The sequence below is a fragment of the Seriola aureovittata genome, chromosome 4, assembly GCF_021018895.1.
Source record: "Seriola aureovittata isolate HTS-2021-v1 ecotype China chromosome 4, ASM2101889v1, whole genome shotgun sequence".
Taxonomy (NCBI): domain Eukaryota; kingdom Metazoa; phylum Chordata; class Actinopteri; order Carangiformes; family Carangidae; genus Seriola; species Seriola aureovittata.
This window is the reverse complement of record NC_079367.1, coordinates 2,002,768-2,022,746: the sequence shown is the minus strand read 5'-3', so window position 1 is coordinate 2,022,746 and position 19,979 is coordinate 2,002,768. Positions and strand designations below refer to the sequence as shown.

General features: G+C 42.7%; 2 protein-coding genes across 2 annotated transcripts; one reads left to right on the top strand and one right to left on the bottom strand.

Moving 5' to 3' along the window:
- Positions 1 to 2,731: 2,731 nt before the first annotated feature.
- Positions 2,732 to 13,341, bottom strand: LOC130167707 (NLR family CARD domain-containing protein 3-like). The gene is made up of 10 exons (XM_056374169.1): positions 12,588 to 13,341; positions 11,875 to 11,953; positions 11,504 to 11,732; positions 9,546 to 11,349; positions 5,622 to 5,792; positions 5,355 to 5,528; positions 5,088 to 5,261; positions 4,823 to 4,996; positions 3,673 to 3,719; positions 2,732 to 3,520 (listed from the first exon to the last, which is right to left on the bottom strand). The coding sequence occupies exons 1-10, from the start codon at positions 12,962 to 12,964 to the stop codon at positions 3,000 to 3,002; spliced, it is 3,750 nt and encodes a 1,249-aa protein (XP_056230144.1). The 5' UTR covers positions 12,965 to 13,341; the 3' UTR covers positions 2,732 to 2,999.
- A 916-nt stretch (positions 13,342 to 14,257) lies between these two features.
- On the top strand, positions 14,258 to 16,441 carry LOC130167664 (28S ribosomal protein S23, mitochondrial-like). Its single transcript, XM_056374070.1, has 3 exons — positions 14,258 to 14,417; positions 15,153 to 15,332; positions 16,294 to 16,441. The coding sequence occupies exons 1-3, from the start codon at positions 14,374 to 14,376 to the stop codon at positions 16,424 to 16,426; spliced, it is 357 nt and encodes a 118-aa protein (XP_056230045.1). The 5' UTR covers positions 14,258 to 14,373; the 3' UTR covers positions 16,427 to 16,441.
- The last annotated feature ends 3,538 nt before the right edge of the window (positions 16,442 to 19,979 follow it).

The window sequence follows — 19,979 nt, the reverse complement described above, 5'->3', positions numbered from 1 at the left end:
TATCACTGAACCTAATAATGAAATGTACAGTGGACCACAGAACAGGAGACATGGCATCTTGAGGCTCTCACAGCTGAGACTCTTGGTTATTACACCTGATGTGAAGTCAACGGCCCTGAAACTAATATCTACGCTCTAAAGGTTCTTCTCACATGTGACCTCTGGGGTTGAACTTTATATAAAACACAGGAATAAAACTAAACATCAGAATGAATATTATTCCAGTATGAAAACATAACTGCAGTGTAAACTACAATATTAGGTTGTAGTTTCCTCCCTAAGATGATCAGACACGGCAGTAACTGCCTGACCTTTAAAAACTGCCACAGAAACCACTGACTCATCTTTTTACTGTCTTCATGTGACTTCAGTTATTTCACTTTAACATGAGAGGCCGGTTCCTCTTTAGAAAGATTAACATTTCAGGAGGCCGTGAGCACATCTTATAAATCTGAACTCAGTAAAGTGATATGATAACGGTCCAGATCCAGCTTTTATTTTGGTACATCTACATCCTGCTTTGTTCCTATTACTGTGTTTCACATTAACGTCCATATTTTCACAAAGCTCCAATGAGCAGTGAGAAATATACATTCAAGAAATGCAGAATAAATTATATTGAGGGCAAATAATAAACATGTACATACATATACATGTAGAGTACATGGACCCCACCCACACCCCCCCAAACCCCTTCACCCCCCAAAAAAGATTACATTAAGAAAGATAACAGGAATAATACAGAGAAACGAAGGATGTTCAGATACAAAGATATTTTTCTCTTCATGTATTAAATGAGTGAAAGTAAAATAAAATGAGCAATGACTGTATATAAACTAAAATATAAAGAGTCTGTGGCTCCAACACAGGAAGCCACATGTGATCAGATTCAGGCTCAGACTCTTCAGGGGAGTCAGGAGCTTTCTAACTCCAGTCAATCTTGGGGAAATATTTTGATTTCCATAATAGTGTAAATGTTAGTTGACATGCTTCAACACCTCTTCACTTTGCACAGTCATTTCCCTCCTCACCAACATCTCATCAAGTTCTTCAACATTCAACGATACCATCATATATTCTGGAGAAGAACTAATGAAAGGACATATTTACATTTAGGAACAGTCAGCTGTTTGTGGGCACGTGTGAAGAGGAGGAAGAACCCTGGTTTTTGTCTTGCAGGGAGCAGATTTATATACGTTCACTTCGAGTTGTGGAACTTTGACCATGTTATTATAAAATCTCACTTACACTGGGATATATTATAATATACAGAGACAGTCAAAGGTTTCAGTGCAGCTGCTTCAAACCTTTGTTTTCAGGATTAATGTTTTATTGTATGACAGTTGTGCTTCTAAAAACTGATAAACAGAGGTGAATTTAATTCAATTATTTAATAGCATTTAAATATTTTATTTTGTATATTGTAATATGTTTGAATTTTTTAGTTACATAAACTAATGGGAGGTAAAACACCGTCAGTCTCTCCTCGTCAGTGTACTCATGCTCAAAATCACGTTTAAAAACCTGCGACACAAGGACAATACACCTTAACGTTACTTTACATTTTAAATGTTGGTAGCTAGCTAGCATCAGGCTAACATTATCAAAGTTAACTATTTTGTCAGGTTTAGCAGGTCTGCATTAACATAACTCAATTCACAGTCAACTCTCCACATCCATCGAAGCCTGTTTACCTTTGCAGAGGAGATGAAGCCCCGCCCTCACCTGAGGAAGCAGCCAGGTGGAGAGAGGAGCGGGAACTGGAGGGATAGACCTGTTTCTGTCACTGTGGAACAGCAGTGTGTTGAAATGATTGACATTTGGAGGACTGAACCCAGCGCTGTGATTGATCAAACTCTTCTTCTCTTACTCAGTAGACGAGACGCTGCTGCCCCCTGCTGTTAGACTTGAGTACTACACGTGCACAATCAAAGTCAGAGGTATCAACAGCTTACTGTGTATTTTACAGCAACAAATCGTATCAAAGTACTTTGATGTCAAAATGCGTACCTGCTACGTAGAAAGCGTAAAGGTTGGAAGGTCTCACTGAAAGACAGTTTTAGAAGTTTCCCTCAGAGCCTGAGTTTTCACTTTGGTTGTTGGACTTCAAACTTCAGGAGGATCGAACCCATGACTGTGAGACACCTGAAGAGTCCTCTAACACCAGACACACTGGAGACATCATTTCTAAAAGCTTCTCAGTCTTTCCTCTGGGTGTTGGACTTTCTGACGTGATCAGGATCAAACACACAATCTCTAAATGTCTCACCACTTTGAGACCGTGACAGATTTTGAGTTTTCACTTCTAGTGTTGGACGTCAAACTTCATTGAGTCACTGAGGATTAAAACACATGACCTCAAACCTTTGACAACTCTTCCAGCAGCTGGAGAGACTGGGACAGAAACAAGAACCACTTCTTCTCTGAGAATTTCAGTCTTTCCTCTGGACATTGGCTTTCAAAGTTAAATCTCTGACTCAGGATTGAACCAACAACCTCCAAACTTGTAGAGAGTCATCGACCACCTGGAGCCTCTTGGACAAAGACACTGTAAACCTCATTTCTTACAACTTTTCAGTCTTTCCTCTGGACATAAACCTTCATCACTGAGAGCCTCAGGACCATTTCACTGACTGTCTTTGTCTCTTCTCAGACCTTTAAAAGAAACTATGAAAACATTTTAGTTTGAACTGAATCAGCTCAGTCGTCCTCAGATTCACAGAGACACTGATACTCACACTGATGCTTTTATTGTGAAAAGACAAGAAAATCAGAGTCTTAAAAAAGTAAAAATCAACAAGTTTTGTGTAATAATCTTAGTTTCCATCTTTAAAGGAAGAGGAAGAAGTTTACAAGAATCATTTACAAGAGTTTAAAAATGAACTGATTTAATTCATGAATCTGAAAAGGTGAGTGAGTGAAAGAGACAGACATGTAGAGACTGAACTTTCTGTTCAACAGTGAGTTTCTCTGACAGGAGGAGACTCTCTCTGCTTCACTCAACACAGAGACACTGAGGAACCAGACCACAAGAACCCAAACCCAGGATACAGAGGTTCAGTGAAGGTGGTGTTGAAGGTTTGGAGGTGGATCAGTGAGTCAGAGGAGACTCTGTAGAAGGACAGAGAGCCAGCAGGACAGTCCACATACACTGCTACTCTGTTAGAGACAGAGGAGGAGATAGATGTCACTCTGTCATTGTGCCAGACATAGTAACCATCATTAGAGCAGATCAGACTCCAGGACTGATCGTTCCTTCCAAACCAACAATCTTTACTGTTTCCTCTCCTGCTGATTCCTCTGTAACTCACTGATACACTAACCCCTCCTCTCCACTCGACCTCCCAGTAACAGCGACCAGTCAGACCAGTTGAACACAGCAGCTGAGGCAACTGGTCAAATCTGTCTGGATGATAAGGATATGACTGATCCTCCTCCACATGTATCACCTTCCTGTTGTTGTCAGACAGTTTGATCTCTCTGTTCACTGTGTTTGTGTCGATTGTGAGTTCACAGGAATCTGATGGAGAGAACAAGACACAGCTGCAGTTATTGATCATGTGATCAGTTATTGACAGTTTGATGATGACTCCTGACATCAGTGATGTGACAGTTTGAAGTTGGTTGAATGTGCTGCTTTGTTTTCATCAATCACATTAAAAACACACTTACACTTCCTCAGACCTGGTGTCAACCATCGGACTCCACCAGGCTCCGCCCTGAAAGGAGGAGGGGGGTCAGACCAGCACGTTCTCTGTCAGCATGCACACATGGACATTACATGGCTCATACACAGACTGTCTGATTACTGTGTTCAGATGGAGGCTTGTATGTATGGATGTACATTGACCACAGAGGAAAAGGAGCTGGAGTCTTTATCTTGTAATGATCCAGAGCAGGAGGAGACATGGAGAAAATATTTCATCATGTGTTTTCTCCATTTGATATCAGTTCTGCTGTGAGACACACTTTCAGTCTCTGACTCTCAAGCTGCACAAACAAATGTCACAGCAAATAAGACGAAGACACAAAGTGGAGCTAACCAGCCAAGATATCCCACAATGCACCAACAAAGGCAGAGAAGAAGAAGACTGTAGCTGTGAACAACTCATGATTGAAATGTTTCATGAGGAAGGAAACACACTCAGCAGTGACTGGATGAAAGATTTCTAATAGAAATGATGTCATCACAGTGACAGGATGGATCAGGATCTCATGATAAATGACATTCTGTACTTTTTCTACTCTTCAGACAGATCAGCTGTGACACAGATTCACTGTTGATCAGTCAAATCATGTGGAATAAAGCAGCCGTCCTCAGGATGAGTCCTGAGCTCCATCAAACCTGTCGGGACATTTTTATTTGACTTCAAGTCAAAGTCCAGAGGAAGCCAGAGAAACTGTAGAGCAGAGAGAAAGAGGCTCAGCTCAACATACATGGACTCAGAGAGGAAGTCTAGTGAAGCTACAGCTGCTGTATAGTTTTCATTAAGGAGCCACTTTGTGGCTTCATCTGATCTGGTGTCAGATTTGTTTCAGTCTGAAAACAGATGTTTCATGATACGAAACATCTGTAGAGACAAATAAGCTGAAATTCCTGCTTAGGTCACAAAACACAGCTGACAACAGCTGGTTTCATCACTGAGATCTCTTCTCCTAAATATGACACAGTGAGTCATAATGAGACACTGAAGTCATCAGGAGGAAATTCGTCTGTTGTTGTTGAAGTCAAAGATCTTCTGTAGAGATCTGTCACAGAAAATGTTTCAGCTCTTCCTCCTCCATCAGACAGTGTGTGTGTCTGTAGCAGGCCTCTACATACCTGAGAGTGTCCAGTCTCCAGTCTGGATCCTCCAGTCCAGCAGACAGAAGCTTCATTCCTGTGTCTCCTGGGTGATTGTAGCTCAGGTCCAGCTCTCTTAGATGGGAGGGGTTGGAGCTCAGAGCTGAGGCCAGAGAAGCACAGCCTTCCTCTGTGACCAGACATCCTGACAGACTGAACACACAAAATAACAAACAGGAACCCTCTGTCAACACTTGGTGCTCTGTTAAACTGCCATCAGATAAACAGGTTGATGAATCCGGACCTGAGAGTTTCCAGTGTACAGAGTGGACTCTTCAGTCCAGCAGACAGCACCTTGACCCCTGAATCCAGCAGATTGTTGTTACTCAGGTCCAGGTGTCTGAGACTAAAGGACTGGGAGCTGAGGACTGAGGACAGAGCTTCACAGCTTCTCTCTGAGAGTTTACAGCCACTCAGTCTGAAGAGGAATTCATGGAAAAACACTCAAATATTCAATATTTGAGGTAAATAACAGGTCAGAGTTATGAATACAAAACGGCTAAACACTAACCTGAGAGTCTCCAGTGTACAGTGTGGACTCTCCAGTCCACCAGACAACAGCTTCACTCCTGAATCCGGCAGGTTGTTTTTACTCAGGTCCAGGTGTCTCAGACTAGAGGACTGGGAGCTGAGGACTGAGGACAGAGCTTCACAGCTTCTCTCTGAGAGGTTACAGTCACTCAGTCTGAAGAGGAATTCATGGAAAAACATTCACATACTCAATATTTAAATTAAATAATAGGTCAGAGTTATGAATACAAAACACTTTAACATTAACCTGAGAGTTTCCAGTGTACAGTGTGGACTCTCCAGTCCACCAAACAGCTTCACTCCTGAATCCGGCAGGTTGTTGTTACTCAGGTCCAGGTGTCTCAGACTAGAGGACTGGGAGCTGAGGACTGAGGACAGAGCTTCACAGCTTCTCTCTGAGAGGTTACAGCCACTCAGTCTGAAGAGATGATCATGAGGAATTAAAGAAGAAAGTAAGTTATTTTCTCTCCTGTTGAAAAGACAGAAGTGTCTTTATATAAAGATGAATTAATCCAACTCTCTCTACTAGGGCTGAAACGATTCTTCAAGAATATCGATTAACTCGATTAATAAAATTCATCGAGGCAAATTCTTTGCATCGAAGCTTCGTTTAATCCATATGAGCACCCAGTAGTCCACTTGTGCAGAAACTGTCGAGTAGCTCAGTTGGTTGAGCATTCGCCCCATGTGTAGAGGCTAAGGTCCTTGCTGGAGTTGACCCCGGTTCGAGTCCCACATCGGACGGCCCTTGGCTGTATGTCATTTTCCCTCTCTCTGCCTCCTCATTTCCTGTCTCTCTCTACTGCACTGTCAATAAAGGCACAAAAGGCCCAAAAAAATTATAAAAAAAAAAAAAAAAAAAAAAAAAGAACCTGTGCTGGCTAGTTATGATGTACCTGTGTTGGTTAAGTTTTGCTCAAGAACGTGCCCTTCTCTGTCAGGGTTTTGAGTTTAAGTAGGGGTGGACCCAAATGCAGCCAACACATGGGAGACGGTGCAGGCAGGTTTATTTAACAAAAAGAACTTAAAAAAACAGGCACAGGGAACCACAGGGGAACAAGAACAAAACAAGGACAAACCCAGAGATGAACAGGACGTGAACAGCTTGGCGACGAACCCAGAAATAAACAGACGAACCAACACAGACAAAGGAGAGCACAAAGACTATATAGACAAGATTGATTGAACACAGGTGAAACACATTAGGGCGGGGCAGACAATCACCACACAGACACAGGACCAAGACAGGAAGCAAAACACTGACACAAGGAAACCAATTACAAAATAAAACAGGAAGTGCAAAAGTCCAAAGCAAAACTAACAAAACGTGTCTGCCATGGCAAACCATGACAGAACCCCCCCCTTAAGGACCGGATTCCAGACAACTCTTAAACAGAACACTATCTTGGACGGGAGGAGGGATCCAGGGGCCAGTGGACAGCATCTTCTGATGCTCAGGGGCAACACAGGGCAACTCAGGGGGACGGTTCGGAAGACTTATGGACAGGCTGGGCAGTTCAGTGGGGCAAACGGACAGAGCCATTCTGGAGGCCGACAGCAAGGACTAGGTTTCTCAGGAGGTCGAGGCAAAGGCCAGCATTGCAAGCGGAGCCCCTCTGGAGGGCGAGCAGGAGGACGGCGGCAAAGACGGGTCTCTCCGGAGGTCGAGCCGGAGGATGGCGTCGCCCCTCTGGAGGGCGAGCAGGAGCCGACTTGGTACCAGGGGCAGGAGTCAGCTGGACCGCCGTCAGGACACGAGGAACAGGGATCGGCCATACCACCGGAGGCGGCACAGATTCAGGGACTCTGCAAGATGTCTAGTTGAGCACTTTAAAAGGAGTAAGCTGGCCATCACCAAACTAAAGGCTAAGCAGCAGCAAATGGGCACGCCACAGCACATGCTGGTTAAAGACATGAGTACTCGCTGGAACAGCACTTATCACGTGTTATCCAGGCTGCTGGAACAAAGATGGCCAGTGACTGCTGCACTCTCAGATGCAGCAGTGACTCAAAGAGGAAAACACCACTACCTTGACCTCAAGCCTGAATAGTAGAACCTCAGTGAGGAGCTGAGCCAGGCCCTTGAGATATTTGAAGGAGTTGTGGTCTTTCTCAGTGGACAACAATATGTTACACTCTCGGCACTTCCACAGCTAGTGCAAAGCCTCGAGAAGTCCATACAGTTCAGCTTTTGAGATTGCACCAATAAGGTCATTCCAGGCGCATGTGGTAGGACAGATCACAGCAAAATGGCAAGGACTATCAGTGTCTCAACCTGAATCTCCAAATACAAAACTTAAGTTCTTGCCTGCTGTCGAAGCATTCAAGGTCCAAACCACAGTACAAGCCAAGGATGAAACACAGCCCAACAAAAGTGAAAATGGAGCCTCCAGTACAGCAAAAGACAATCCAGTCACATGTCCAGGGTGTAACATAATTTCTCAACAACATACTGGGATCATCATCAGACTCCAGCCCTAGTGATGAAGAAGATGAGGAGCAGCAGTTAAACCAAACTGTGCAGAAGGAGGTCTTGATGTATTTTGGAGAACATCCCCTGTCCAAGAAAGAGAGTCCACTTTCATGGTGGAAAACAAATGCAGCACGTTATCCAAAGCTGGCAAAGTCCCTGCTCTGTATTCCAGCAACATCCACGTCATCAGAACATTTTTTTCTGCAGCAGGAAACATTGCAGGCTTACACACACACACACACACAGTAGGGCTGGGACGATTATCCGACGTAATCGACGTTGTCGATTATAAAAATTATTCGACGTGGAATTTTAGTGTCGACGCGTCGTGTAAAACCACACAGAGTAAATGTTCATAGAACAAAACCGGAACTTTCTAATGGGACCGTTTATATCCATCGTCTTTGGTTTACCCGGATACAAGCGCAGCGCACGGACTGGGACAACGCGGTGACGTAATTGAAGTCATTGACTACGTGAATGATTTGCGTCTGTGTAATCTATTTGAACAACATGGCGGCGTCTACCAGCAGTACGACGGAGCGTGTGGAGCAACACGCGGCAAAAAAAGGCTCGTACACGGTCCGCTAGAGTTTGGGAATACTTTAATCTTTACACTAACAGTGCGGTAGTCTGCAGACTCTACAAAGTGCATCCGGCATATCTCTCTAGCACGACAGTCATGCACAAGCACATGAAGAGGAAACACCCTGGTGCAGCGAGTCAAGATGGCAGCAAAACTTAATTGCAATAAAATTACTGTTAGGTTAATTTAAAAAAAATGAATCGTTAGATTAGTCGAATAATCGAAAAAATAATGTCTAGATTAATCGTTTAAAGAATAATCGTTTGGGACAGCCCTAACACACACACACACACACACACACACACACACACAGACACACACACATACAAACAAACACAGACATGATCTGCCTCCTCCAGGAGAAATGATCCTTCCAGAACTTTTGGCCTCTTAGAAATGCGCTCTTCAAGAAGACAGTTGAGGTTTACATTATGTCTGAGCTGCAGTTCAGTTAAAACCTGTTGTTCTGACAGTTAAGCTGTACCAATTAACCAAGGCAATGCAATATTATTATTATTTTTTGAATTTATGCTTTATTTTGCCTTGTGTGCATTTTTGAAATGACAATTTGAAATGATTTAATTAATGTTTTAATTAATTTGTTTTTGCATTTCAGAAAATGTCTTCTTTAAAATTGAGAATGTAATATGGCAATTAAATGCACTAAATGGTTCAGTTTTGACAGATAATACTGTATGAAATGTAAGCAATATAAATGTATAGTTTTCTTCAAAGGAAACCAATTAGTTTTCCATTTTAAGAGACCTGTGTTCTTTTCTCTTTTTTTATATTTTCTATTGCTCTTTAATAAAACAAAAGTAGTTTTTATCCTATCACTTGATTAATCAATAAAATAATCGGTAGATTACTTGATTGCTAAAATTACTCTCTAATGGGGCGTCGTGTAGCGTAGTGGTTTAAGCAGGCTACAGTCCTCGCTGCAGTCGGCCCCGGTTCGAATCCCGCATCGGACGGCCTTTCACTGCATGTCATTCCCCCTCTCTCTGCCTCCCCGTTTCCTGTCACTCTCCACTGTGCTGTCCATTAAAGGCATAAAAAAAAAGCCCAAAAAAATATACTTTAAAAAAAAAAAAATTACTCTCTACACTTACAGAGCTTTGTTAGAGGCTTTGACCACTGGCAGCAGCTTCAGAAGAGCCTCCTCTGAAGCAGAGTATTTCTTCAGGTCAAACACGTCCAGATCTTCTTCTGAGGACAGTAAGATGAAGACCAGAGCTGACCATTGAGCAGGAGACAGTTTATCTGTGGAGAGACTTCCTGATCTCAGGGACTGTTGGATCTGCTTCACTAGAGAACGATCATTCAGTTCATTCAGACAGTGGAACAGGTTGATGCTTTTCTCTGCAGAGGGAGTCTCTTCAATCTTCTTCTTGATGTACTGGACTGTTTCCTGATTGGTCTCTGAGCCACTTCCTGTCTGTGACATCAGGCCTCGTAGGAGAGTCTGATTGGTCTGCAGTGAAAGACCCAGGAGGAAGCGGAGGAACAAGTCCAGGTGTCCATTTGGACTCTGTAAGGCCTCGTCCACAGCTCTGTGGTAGAAGAGTTTTGCTTTAGATATGTTTCTTAATAGTTTAGGCCTTCGGGATGCGGTTTGCTTTTCTGATATCAGATTGAGTCCAGACTTGATGAAGGTCAGATGGACATGAAGAGCAGCCAGAAACTCCTGAACACTCAGATGGACGAAGCAGAACACCTTGTCCTGGTACAGGCCTCTCTCCTCTTTAAAGATCTGTGTGAACACTCCTGAGTACACTGAGGCTGCTCTGATATCGATGCCACACTCTGTCAGGTCTGATTCATAGAAGATCAGGTTTCCTTTCTGCAGCTGCTCAAAAGCCAGTTTTCCCAGAGACTCAATCATCTTCCTGCTCTCTGGACTCCAGTGTGGATCTGTCTCAGATCCTCCATCATACTTGACCTTCTTCAGTTTGGACTGAACCACCAGGAAGTGGATGTACATCTCCGTCAGGGTCTTGGGCAGCTCTCCTCCCTCTCTGGTTTTCAACACCTCCTCCAGAACTGTAGCAGTGATCCAGCAGAAGACTGGGATGTGGCACATGATGTGGAGGCTTCGTGATGTCTTGATGTGGGAGATGATCCTGCTGGCCTGCTCCTCATCTCTGAACCTCTTCCTGAAGTACTCCTCCTTCTGTGGGTCAGTGAACCCTCTGACCTCTGTCACCACGTCAACACACTCAGGAGGGATCTGATTGGCTGCTGCAGGTCGTGTGGTTATCCAGAGGCGAGCAGAGGGAAGCAGTTTCCCCCTGATGAGGTTTGTCAGCAGCACGTCCACTGAGGTGGACTCTGTAACATCAGTCAGGATCTCAGTGTTGTGGAAGTCCAGAGGAAGTCGACACTCATCCAGACCGTCAAAGATGAACACGACCTGGAACTGATCAAACCTGCAGATTCCTGCTTCTTTGGTTTCAGTAAAGAAGTGATGAACAAGTTCCACCAAGCTGAACTTTCTCTCTTTCAGCACATTCAGCTCTCTGAAGGTGAATGGAAATGTGAACTGTATGTCCTGGTTGTCTTTGTCTTCAGCCCAGTCCAGAGTGAACTTCTGTGTTAAGACTGTTTTCCCAATGCCAGCCACTCCCCTTGTCATTACTCTTCTGATTGGTCCATCTCTTCCAGGTGAGGCTTTAAAGATGTCTTCTTGTCTGATGGTTGTTTCTGGTCTGTCTGGTTTCCTGGATGCTGTTTCAATCTGTCTGACCTCATGTTGATCATTGACCTCTCCAGTCCCTCCCTCTGTGATGTAGAGCTCTGTGTAGATCTGGTTCAGAAGGGTCGGGTTTCCTGCTTTAGCGATCCCCTCAAACACACACTGGAACTTCTTCTTCAGGGCAGATTTGAGTTTACGTCGACAAACTGCAGCAAAATGTTCTGAATAAACATAAAAGAAATTAGATTCATATAGAAAATACAACATTTTAATTCCCTTAAAGAATACATATATGAACATGTTTCCCTCCATGTGTTGATGTTAGTAAATGTCTCATTTCTCCATCATGTTGAATCTTTAGAGAAATCCTCTTACTGCTCTGCAGACAGTCAGCCAGCTCCTCCTGCTTCATTCTCCTCAGGAAGTTCACTGTGATCTTCACAAATGCCTCTCTGCTGCTCCTCCTCTGCTCTTCATCTTCACAGTCCAACATCTCCTCATCATCCCCCTGACTCCCTGAGCATTCTGGGTAATCTGGACTCAGAAGCTTGTGCATCTTCTTCAGCTCGTTCTTCACAAAAGTGACCATGTTCTCCTCCAGCAGCTGGAACAGAAAACTATATGAATGACAGCATCAAACATCAGATCCATGTTGGACAGACTGACAGTCCACTGGTCTGAAAGTGCAGCATGGAGATTATTGTGAACACAACAGATGGAACAGTAGTTGTTGTACATGTACAGACCATAAATATGGAGTCCAGCTGTGTTTGATGCTGCTGGGCAGACTGAGACCTGGGAACCTCTGAGCTCTCCTGGTCCACTCTGTGGAGGAATCATGAAGAATGAGCTCACATTATGTCTGTGCACACAGAGACAGACACAAGCTAAAGGTCCATGAGGTCATGTTTGGATGTGACAGCCAATCAGACGACTCCCTGTAGCGGTAAAGGTTTACTAGTCCTGCTGATCCCTCTGAGAATCAACAGCTCAGTCTGCAGCAGCTTGTAGCTTTCAGCTCAGTGTCTGGCTTCAGTCAGTTTGGTTTAGTCCCAACAGCTCTCACCAACCCTCCATATAGCTCTCCCTCCCTCACTGAACACTGCTGACGTGCCCTGAAGCAAGGCAGTGATTGGTCAGCTGTGTGCAGGTGAGGAGGTGGGCGGGGTTTGAACTTCTCTCTTCACACAAACTGTTTCTGTCACTTTTCATTTGAATAACTGAGGTCAACTCTATGAATGTCTTCCAGGAGAGACTGTGTGAACATGGAGAAGTTATCTCCATGTTTAAACCACATCACGTCTCCCCCCTCTCTATGACGGACAGAGTTTTACCTCCACCTTCCAGTGAGGACGTTCACAACAGACAGAAACTCTTTGATTTCAGACGTGGTTCAACAACACGTCGTACAAACTAGTTCTTTTCTAGAATAACCTGAGTCTTACTGTCAGTTACTTACGTCTGATCAGCTGATGGACATCGTCCTTTAAAGTCAATGTCCCAGCCCTTCGAGTTGTTGCTCTTTAAAGATGGACAGCTGGGTTCAGGAGAGTCTGGTCTCTGCTGCTGGATCCTGAAACACAAACAGAACTGATGAATGTGCATGTTGGATAAAAACTGATAGAAAATATGTTCAATCTTTAAATAAACAACAACAACAATCAGTTTTACATTCTGACCTTCTACCACCAGATTAAAATTAAAAGGACACTTCATGGACCAGTTGCTCTTCATGAACACACAGCTGAGTCCAGGTCCAGCAGTGTGCTGCTGTTCTGGGCTTCTAAAATGTGTAATGTCTTTTTGGTTTTCAAAAGAGTAGTTTACAGAGGTCATTCTCAGGGTTACAGGTGTGAACAAGTCTTTTTTCTTTTTGGTGGACAGCTTAAATTGTTAAGAATGTAGGCAAGCATACTGAAGCATTTTGCTTCAGCCTGAACCTGTTCAGTCACTACTTAATACATAGACCGCTGACTTTGTTTTTTTTTTTGTCTATATTGTTTATCTGCACTGTATTATGTGATGACTGAATAAAAACTAATTTACTTCACTTCAATGTTTATTTCTATTACATTGCATTTGATTACTATGTTTAATACCCTAAAGGCGAAGGATATACATGGATGCATGATTAAAGTAGGTTAAAGTAATGTCAGCTTAATTTATTTTATTATTGTAAGGTCTCACATTTAATCATTTGTAATTGTACTTATTTTGTCTTTATGTATTTTGATATCTTTATTAATGCATAGAAAAAATCCTCCATCCATGAATTCATCCATCTAACCATCTACTATCATCTGACAAGTGGAAAAGTGTTTACTTATGGCGGACAGAGTTTTACCTCCACCTTCCTGTGAGGACATTCACAACAGACAGAAACTCTTTGATTTCAGACGTGGTCCAACAACACGTCGTACAAACTAGTTCTTTTCTAGAATAACCTGAGTCTTACTGTCAGTTACAGCTTACATCTGATCAGCTGATGGACGTCGTCCTTTAAAGTCAATGAAAAAGTCCTTCGACCGGTCGCTCTTTAAAGACAGACAGCTGGGTTCAGGAGAGTCTGGTCTCTGCTGCTGGATCCTGAAACAGAAACAACTGATCAATGTGCATGTTGGATAAAACTTGTGATGCTGTTTTCTGCTTCAACACAACACACAGAGCTTTGAGTGTGAATAATGATGGAGCAGTGATGTGAGTCATGGACAGTTAGAGATCCTCATCTCACCTCTGAGCTCTGGTCTTTCTCTCATGTTCCCCACACAGAGTGGTTTTAGAGGGAGGGGCTCCCTCCTCTCTGTCCTCACACTGATCCATGCTGCTGAGTTCACATCCACATCTGAAGCCGAAACCATCAAAATAGATTCATCCAATCAGATCTTTCTGTCTTTCTGTCTTTTTTTTTTTTTTTAAATATATGGCCCTACTGCTCTTCCGTAGATCGGTAGTGCGGAAGTGTTGGAAAGGTGGAAGACAACCAATCAGACCAAAAATCAATTATTCGTTTATTTATGATGCATAATTCAAAAGAACCGCCTTTGTTTTTCTTTTCTTTTATAAAAATAAATGATATAAACTTTAATTCACACACAGCTGTTTTGTCTTCCTGTTAATGTAAACAGCGAGCAGGTTCACGCTTTTATTCTGAAAATCCTGCCGGATGTGTCTGACTAGTATTAGCTAGAGGACACAGTCCTGTCTCAGTGCGGCGCTGACCTCCGGCTGTCGATGAGAAAAGTCAGATGGCGGGGAGCAGACTAGAGAAGTTTGGAACCGTATTCACCCGGTAAGACAGCAGCATTTCACGGTGTTAGTGCTCGTGAACGTCCGGTCTCTCGGCAGCTAACAGCGGATAGCAACATGACGGTGTTAGCTAAAGACGGACGTCGCATTAACCGTGGGTCAAACGTACACACGGTGCTGTTTACCACAACACACGAGCCGGTTACTCGAACACACAAGGCCGTGTCTTGAGTCAGAAATCGGCGAATAAAACACATAGTCCCTGCATTAGCTGTGATGCTACCATTAGCATCATTAGCTTGCGTTCAGCTGTGTTAGCACGCTGACGTGACGTCCGGTTGCTTTTCAGGCAGCACTGGCTGTAAATAAAGACACGCAGTAACAAATGAAACACAGCTAAGATGAACTGATGTTCATTTATAGTAATGATAATATTTCCAACAGTGATGACACAGGCGTGTGAACAGGACGGACGTGTGTTTGTTTTTACATGTATAAAACGTGTCAGACATGTTTGGTCCTAAACTCAGACTAATGAGAGTGAGACTCAGTTAAACCAATCACCGTGCTGCAGTGTGTTTATACTGATTATATGACACTTATTCAGTTGTAAGATAAAGAGAGAAAAATAGTATAAATTTATAGTTTTATGTTCTTGAGACCCAAATGTTAGTCAGCTGTATAAAAACCACCTCCATTTGAATTTAGAAATTAATTATTTATCTGTGTGTTCACCTCTGCCATGTCAAATCATTTGTGTGATGACCTTGATCGCCAGGGTTCGAGACCTGATGCGCTCCGGAGTCATAAAGCCGTCAGAGAAACCCGTCTGGTATGATGTCTACCAGGCTTTTCCACCGAAGAGGGACCCGCTCCACGTGAAGCCACACTTCAGACCCAGCACCAAGAAACAGGAGACGGTGCCTGAGATCTTCTACAGAGAGGATGAAGTGAGAGCGTAAGTCCACTGCTCACAACCGTTACTGCAGCTTAGTCCATACTGTGAAAATAACACATGGATCAGAGAGGAAACATTGCACTGCTGCCACTAACCAACTAACTAATCTATCAACTATTTTATCAGATAGTCAAGTAATGTAAACAATTAATTTTCCTCCAGAGAATCTAAATGGCTTTCTGGCATGGTCACAAGATTTCAGATTCAGGCCCTAACATTATTAAACAATTATTCAGTGTAAATTCTAACAGCAGACGACTTTATGACTTTATGAACGTATTTATCAGCTAATAAAGACCAACGATATTAAAAAGCTCCATCTGCTAATGAACAGACATTTACACATGAAGTAATCCTTCACATGTTTGTGACTGATCTCACTGTGCAACACAAAAATAATGATTGCAAAGTAACACTGGTTAAACAAGACTTACAGTGAAGGGATTTTAACTGTGATGTGCTCATGCTCCCACAGTCAGTCAGACTCTAACCAGCTGGTTTTATCTTTATCTTATCCATATCCTTATTGATCCAGGTCACACTTTTACTGATTTTTTAAATAAATAAATAGATTCAGAACAGGAAATGAATCGATAGTTCTGGTTTGTCTCAGTTCAGTTGTTCAGTTCAACAATCTTCCACGTTTTCAGATTCGTGGTGAACTAAGAGCATCAGTTAGACTTCCATAAAGCTTTCCTTTATCTTTTCACTGTTATCTTAACCAGCGCCGTGTTGTTGTGTAAAGACACCTGGACACAAAATAGATGAAACTATCTCTTTTCTGTTTGTTGCTTGTTGAACAGGAAGTTTTTATTGGCCTTTTACTTTTTATTGCACTGACAGTAAAGTTGTGTTTACTAAATGTAAATGTAGTTTGGCATTTTTACTTGAGCTCATCTGGACTGTTGTTGTGAGATGTTTTTATCGGCTCCACTCACCCACAATTCTCTCTGCCTTTCAGGAAGTTCTATGAGCGCTACGGGGCGGGGCGGCCTCTCGATCTCGCCAAATCAAACTTTGTCTCTACGTGTCAGAGGTATGTTTTAGGGATTGACCGATTTCTTTTTTTCACAGCCGATACTGATTATCAGTAAAGACACTCATGGTGGCGTCCAGGTGTTTCTATTATTTTGTCCACCCCATTCATATCAATGGATGTAGGTAAATAACAGAAACACCTGTATAATGTAACACAGCTCCACAAAATTGTTAAGAATGTAGGCAAGCATACTGAAGCATTTTGCTTCAGCCTGAACCTGTTCAGTCACTACTTAATACATAGACCGCTGACTTTGTTTTTTTTTTTGTCTATATTGTTTATCTGCACTGTATTATGTGATGACTGAATAAAAACTAATTTACTTCACTTCAATGTTTATTTCTATTACATTGCATTTGATTACTATGTTTAATACCCTAAAGGCGAAGGATATACATGGATGCATGATTAAAGTAGGTTAAAGTAATGTCAGCTTAATTTATTTTATTATTGTAAGGTCTCACATTTAATCATTTGTAATTGTACTTATTTTGTCTTTATGTATTTTGATATCTTTATTAATGCATAGAAAAAATCCTCCATCCATGAATTCATCCATCTAACCATCTACTATCATCTGACAAGTGGAAAAGTGTTTACTTATGGCGGACAGAGTTTTACCTCCACCTTCCTGTGAGGACATTCACAACAGACAGAAACTCTTTGATTTCAGACGTGGTCCAACAACACGTCGTACAAACTAGTTCTTTTCTAGAATAACCTGAGTCTTACTGTCAGTTACAGCTTACATCTGATCAGCTGATGGACGTCGTCCTTTAAAGTCAATGAAAAAGTCCTTCGACCGGTCGCTCTTTAAAGACAGACAGCTGGGTTCAGGAGAGTCTGGTCTCTGCTGCTGGATCCTGAAACAGAAACAACTGATCAATGTGCATGTTGGATAAAACTTGTGATGCTGTTTTCTGCTTCAACACAACACACAGAGCTTTGAGTGTGAATAATGATGGAGCAGTGATGTGAGTCATGGACAGTTAGAGATCCTCATCTCACCTCTGAGCTCTGGTCTTTCTCTCATGTTCCCCACACAGAGTGGTTTTAGAGGGAGGGGCTCCCTCCTCTCTGTCCTCACACTGATCCATGCTGCTGAGTTCACATCCACATCAGCTCACACACACTTTCTACCTTCATCTGCAGAGGAAACACACATCATTCATCTGTTTTACTTAATTGTGTGTGCCTACATGCAATCTGAATCATTTAAACAACATTTCCACCAACTGATTCTTATTTAACAATGATTTTCCACCACAGACTCCTATTATTTCACTTCTGGGGCGCTCACCAAAGCACCCTAGACGTGCAGCGAAATAGTCAATCGTGTATGGGGAAAATAATATTTAATTGGCCAATCAACATTGCCGAATTTAGTGATCTGGGGGCGCTGGAAATCCCGCCCCTGCTACGTAAAATGCGTGAAAGTTTTAGCTTGCTACTTCAGGAATCGGAGAGATGATGGCAGCGGCAACGACAGTTGAGGGGCAGCCTCCGCCAAATTCGGTGAAATCTTTATTAAACTACCCTTTCACGAGAAGGTCTATGGAGAAAAAAATTAGGGTTTTTTTTGTTTCCCCTGCATCCTTTTCAAAAGTGACAAGTGTGATTTGACGTGGACATAGTCCGGACTAACTGACTTAACACCTCTCCGAACACATCAAGAAGCATGAGAGATCAAAAGTTCACATGGAAAACTGTGTAAAGTTAGCTGTGCTCGGAAAAATTAGCATAGCAGTGCAACTAGACGATGGGCACCGCATTTCTGTAAGAAGGCACTATGAAGAGGTAGATAAAAACTGTCATATTTTATCTAAGATCATCGATTGTGTTAAGTTTTGTGGTGCTTTTGAACTAGCAATGCGGGGACATGATGAAAGTTATTCTTCAGACAATCCCGGGATTTTCAGGGGTCTCGTCGACTTAATGGCATCCATTGATCAGGACTTGAGGGAGCACCTTGAAAATACGACCGTATTTAAAGGCACTTCAAAGACAGTTCAGAACGAGCTCCTGGACTGTATGCTGGCAGTTCTGAGAGAACGGATCGTGAAGTTAAGACAGTGGACTTTTTAGCTATCCAAGCTGATGAATCTACCGACGTTTCCACACACTGTCAGTTAGTCCTGGTACTAAGATCCATGGACAAACGCAACAATATACAAGATCGTTTTTTTGAGTTCATTAAGCTATCCAATGCCTCTGCGGATGCAATAGCCAGCGCCTTATTGGAGAGGCTGCACACCATCCTTCCAAAGGGACAAGAAAAAAACTTGATCGCCCAGGCCTATGATGGAGCCGCGGTAATGAGGGGTGCCACTGAAGCAGTGCAGCGTAAGGTACAGGACATCTATGCAAACGCTCACTACGTTCACTGTTATCCCCATCAGTTAAACCCGGTGATGCAACAAGCAACCTCCCACATCCCTCAGATCAGTCACTTTTTTGCTGACAAGAAGATTTGCTTCTTTTTTCACAAAGTCCAGCAAGAGAACTGCAGTGCTTGATGAGGTGGTGGTGCACCGACTTCCAAGTGCATCGTCAACACGTTGGAACTTCAACAGTTGTGCTGTCAACACAGTGTACGAGCACAAGGATAATCTGGTGAAGTGCTTTCAGACCATCCGGAACAGAGAAGCATTTGATGGCCCTACGAAGAGAGAGGCCGGTGGCTATGTGAGAATGCTGGAAGATGAAGCTTTCTGTTTTTTCCTATCCCTCTTTCACAAGATCATGCCACATGTAGACATGCTATATAACCAGCTGCAGAAGAGAAACATCGATTCTGTCTACATCGCAGGAATCACCCAGACATTCATCAACCGCGTGCAGGCTATCAGGTATGCTAAATGCATTAATATATATATTATAATGATGATATATACATAGCCTAGCCTAAATGTTAATTATCTCTGCATAGATTCTGTGTAGCCTTAAATGTTTATATGTCATCCTATTCAAACAATGAATTTATCTGTAAAATTTAGATGAAATATAATTGCCAGTAATTATAACAACCTTGGGTTTGGTTAATATATCCCGAGCCAGTTTTCAGAACTCTTACTCATGAAACGTCTGTATTGGATCAGGGGGGCTGTTCCTAACCTGGTTGAAGATGAGGAGTACAGGGGACCTGTTCAGGAGCCACCCACAAAGAAACGGAGAACATTGGGAGAAGACACGCAACACCATTTGGCACTGGAGGTCAGCACTTGCTTCGTGGTCTGATTTGAATCAGATCATCAAGTAAAATCTAATGAAGATGCTGGCCATTTGATATAGTGGTCCAGACTGAAATGTATATTGTCATATTATGATATGAATAATTGCAGTAAGCCATATTGGTTTATTACACAATATAGGCTAGCTCTTCAGAATATTGATTATAGTGAGACATGTGAAGACCTAATTCTTTCCCATTTTTGAAATTATATATCATTGCATAGGTATGTGACACCATTATGAGCCATGCCAAGGAGAGGTTTTCATTCACCAAGCACCTCGTCAGCACCACTCTGTTGCAAGGAGACTTGTTCCAACAACACAGCAGAAAGTTCCCAGATGCAGCACTGGCTCATCTCCGCCTCCTCCACAGGCTG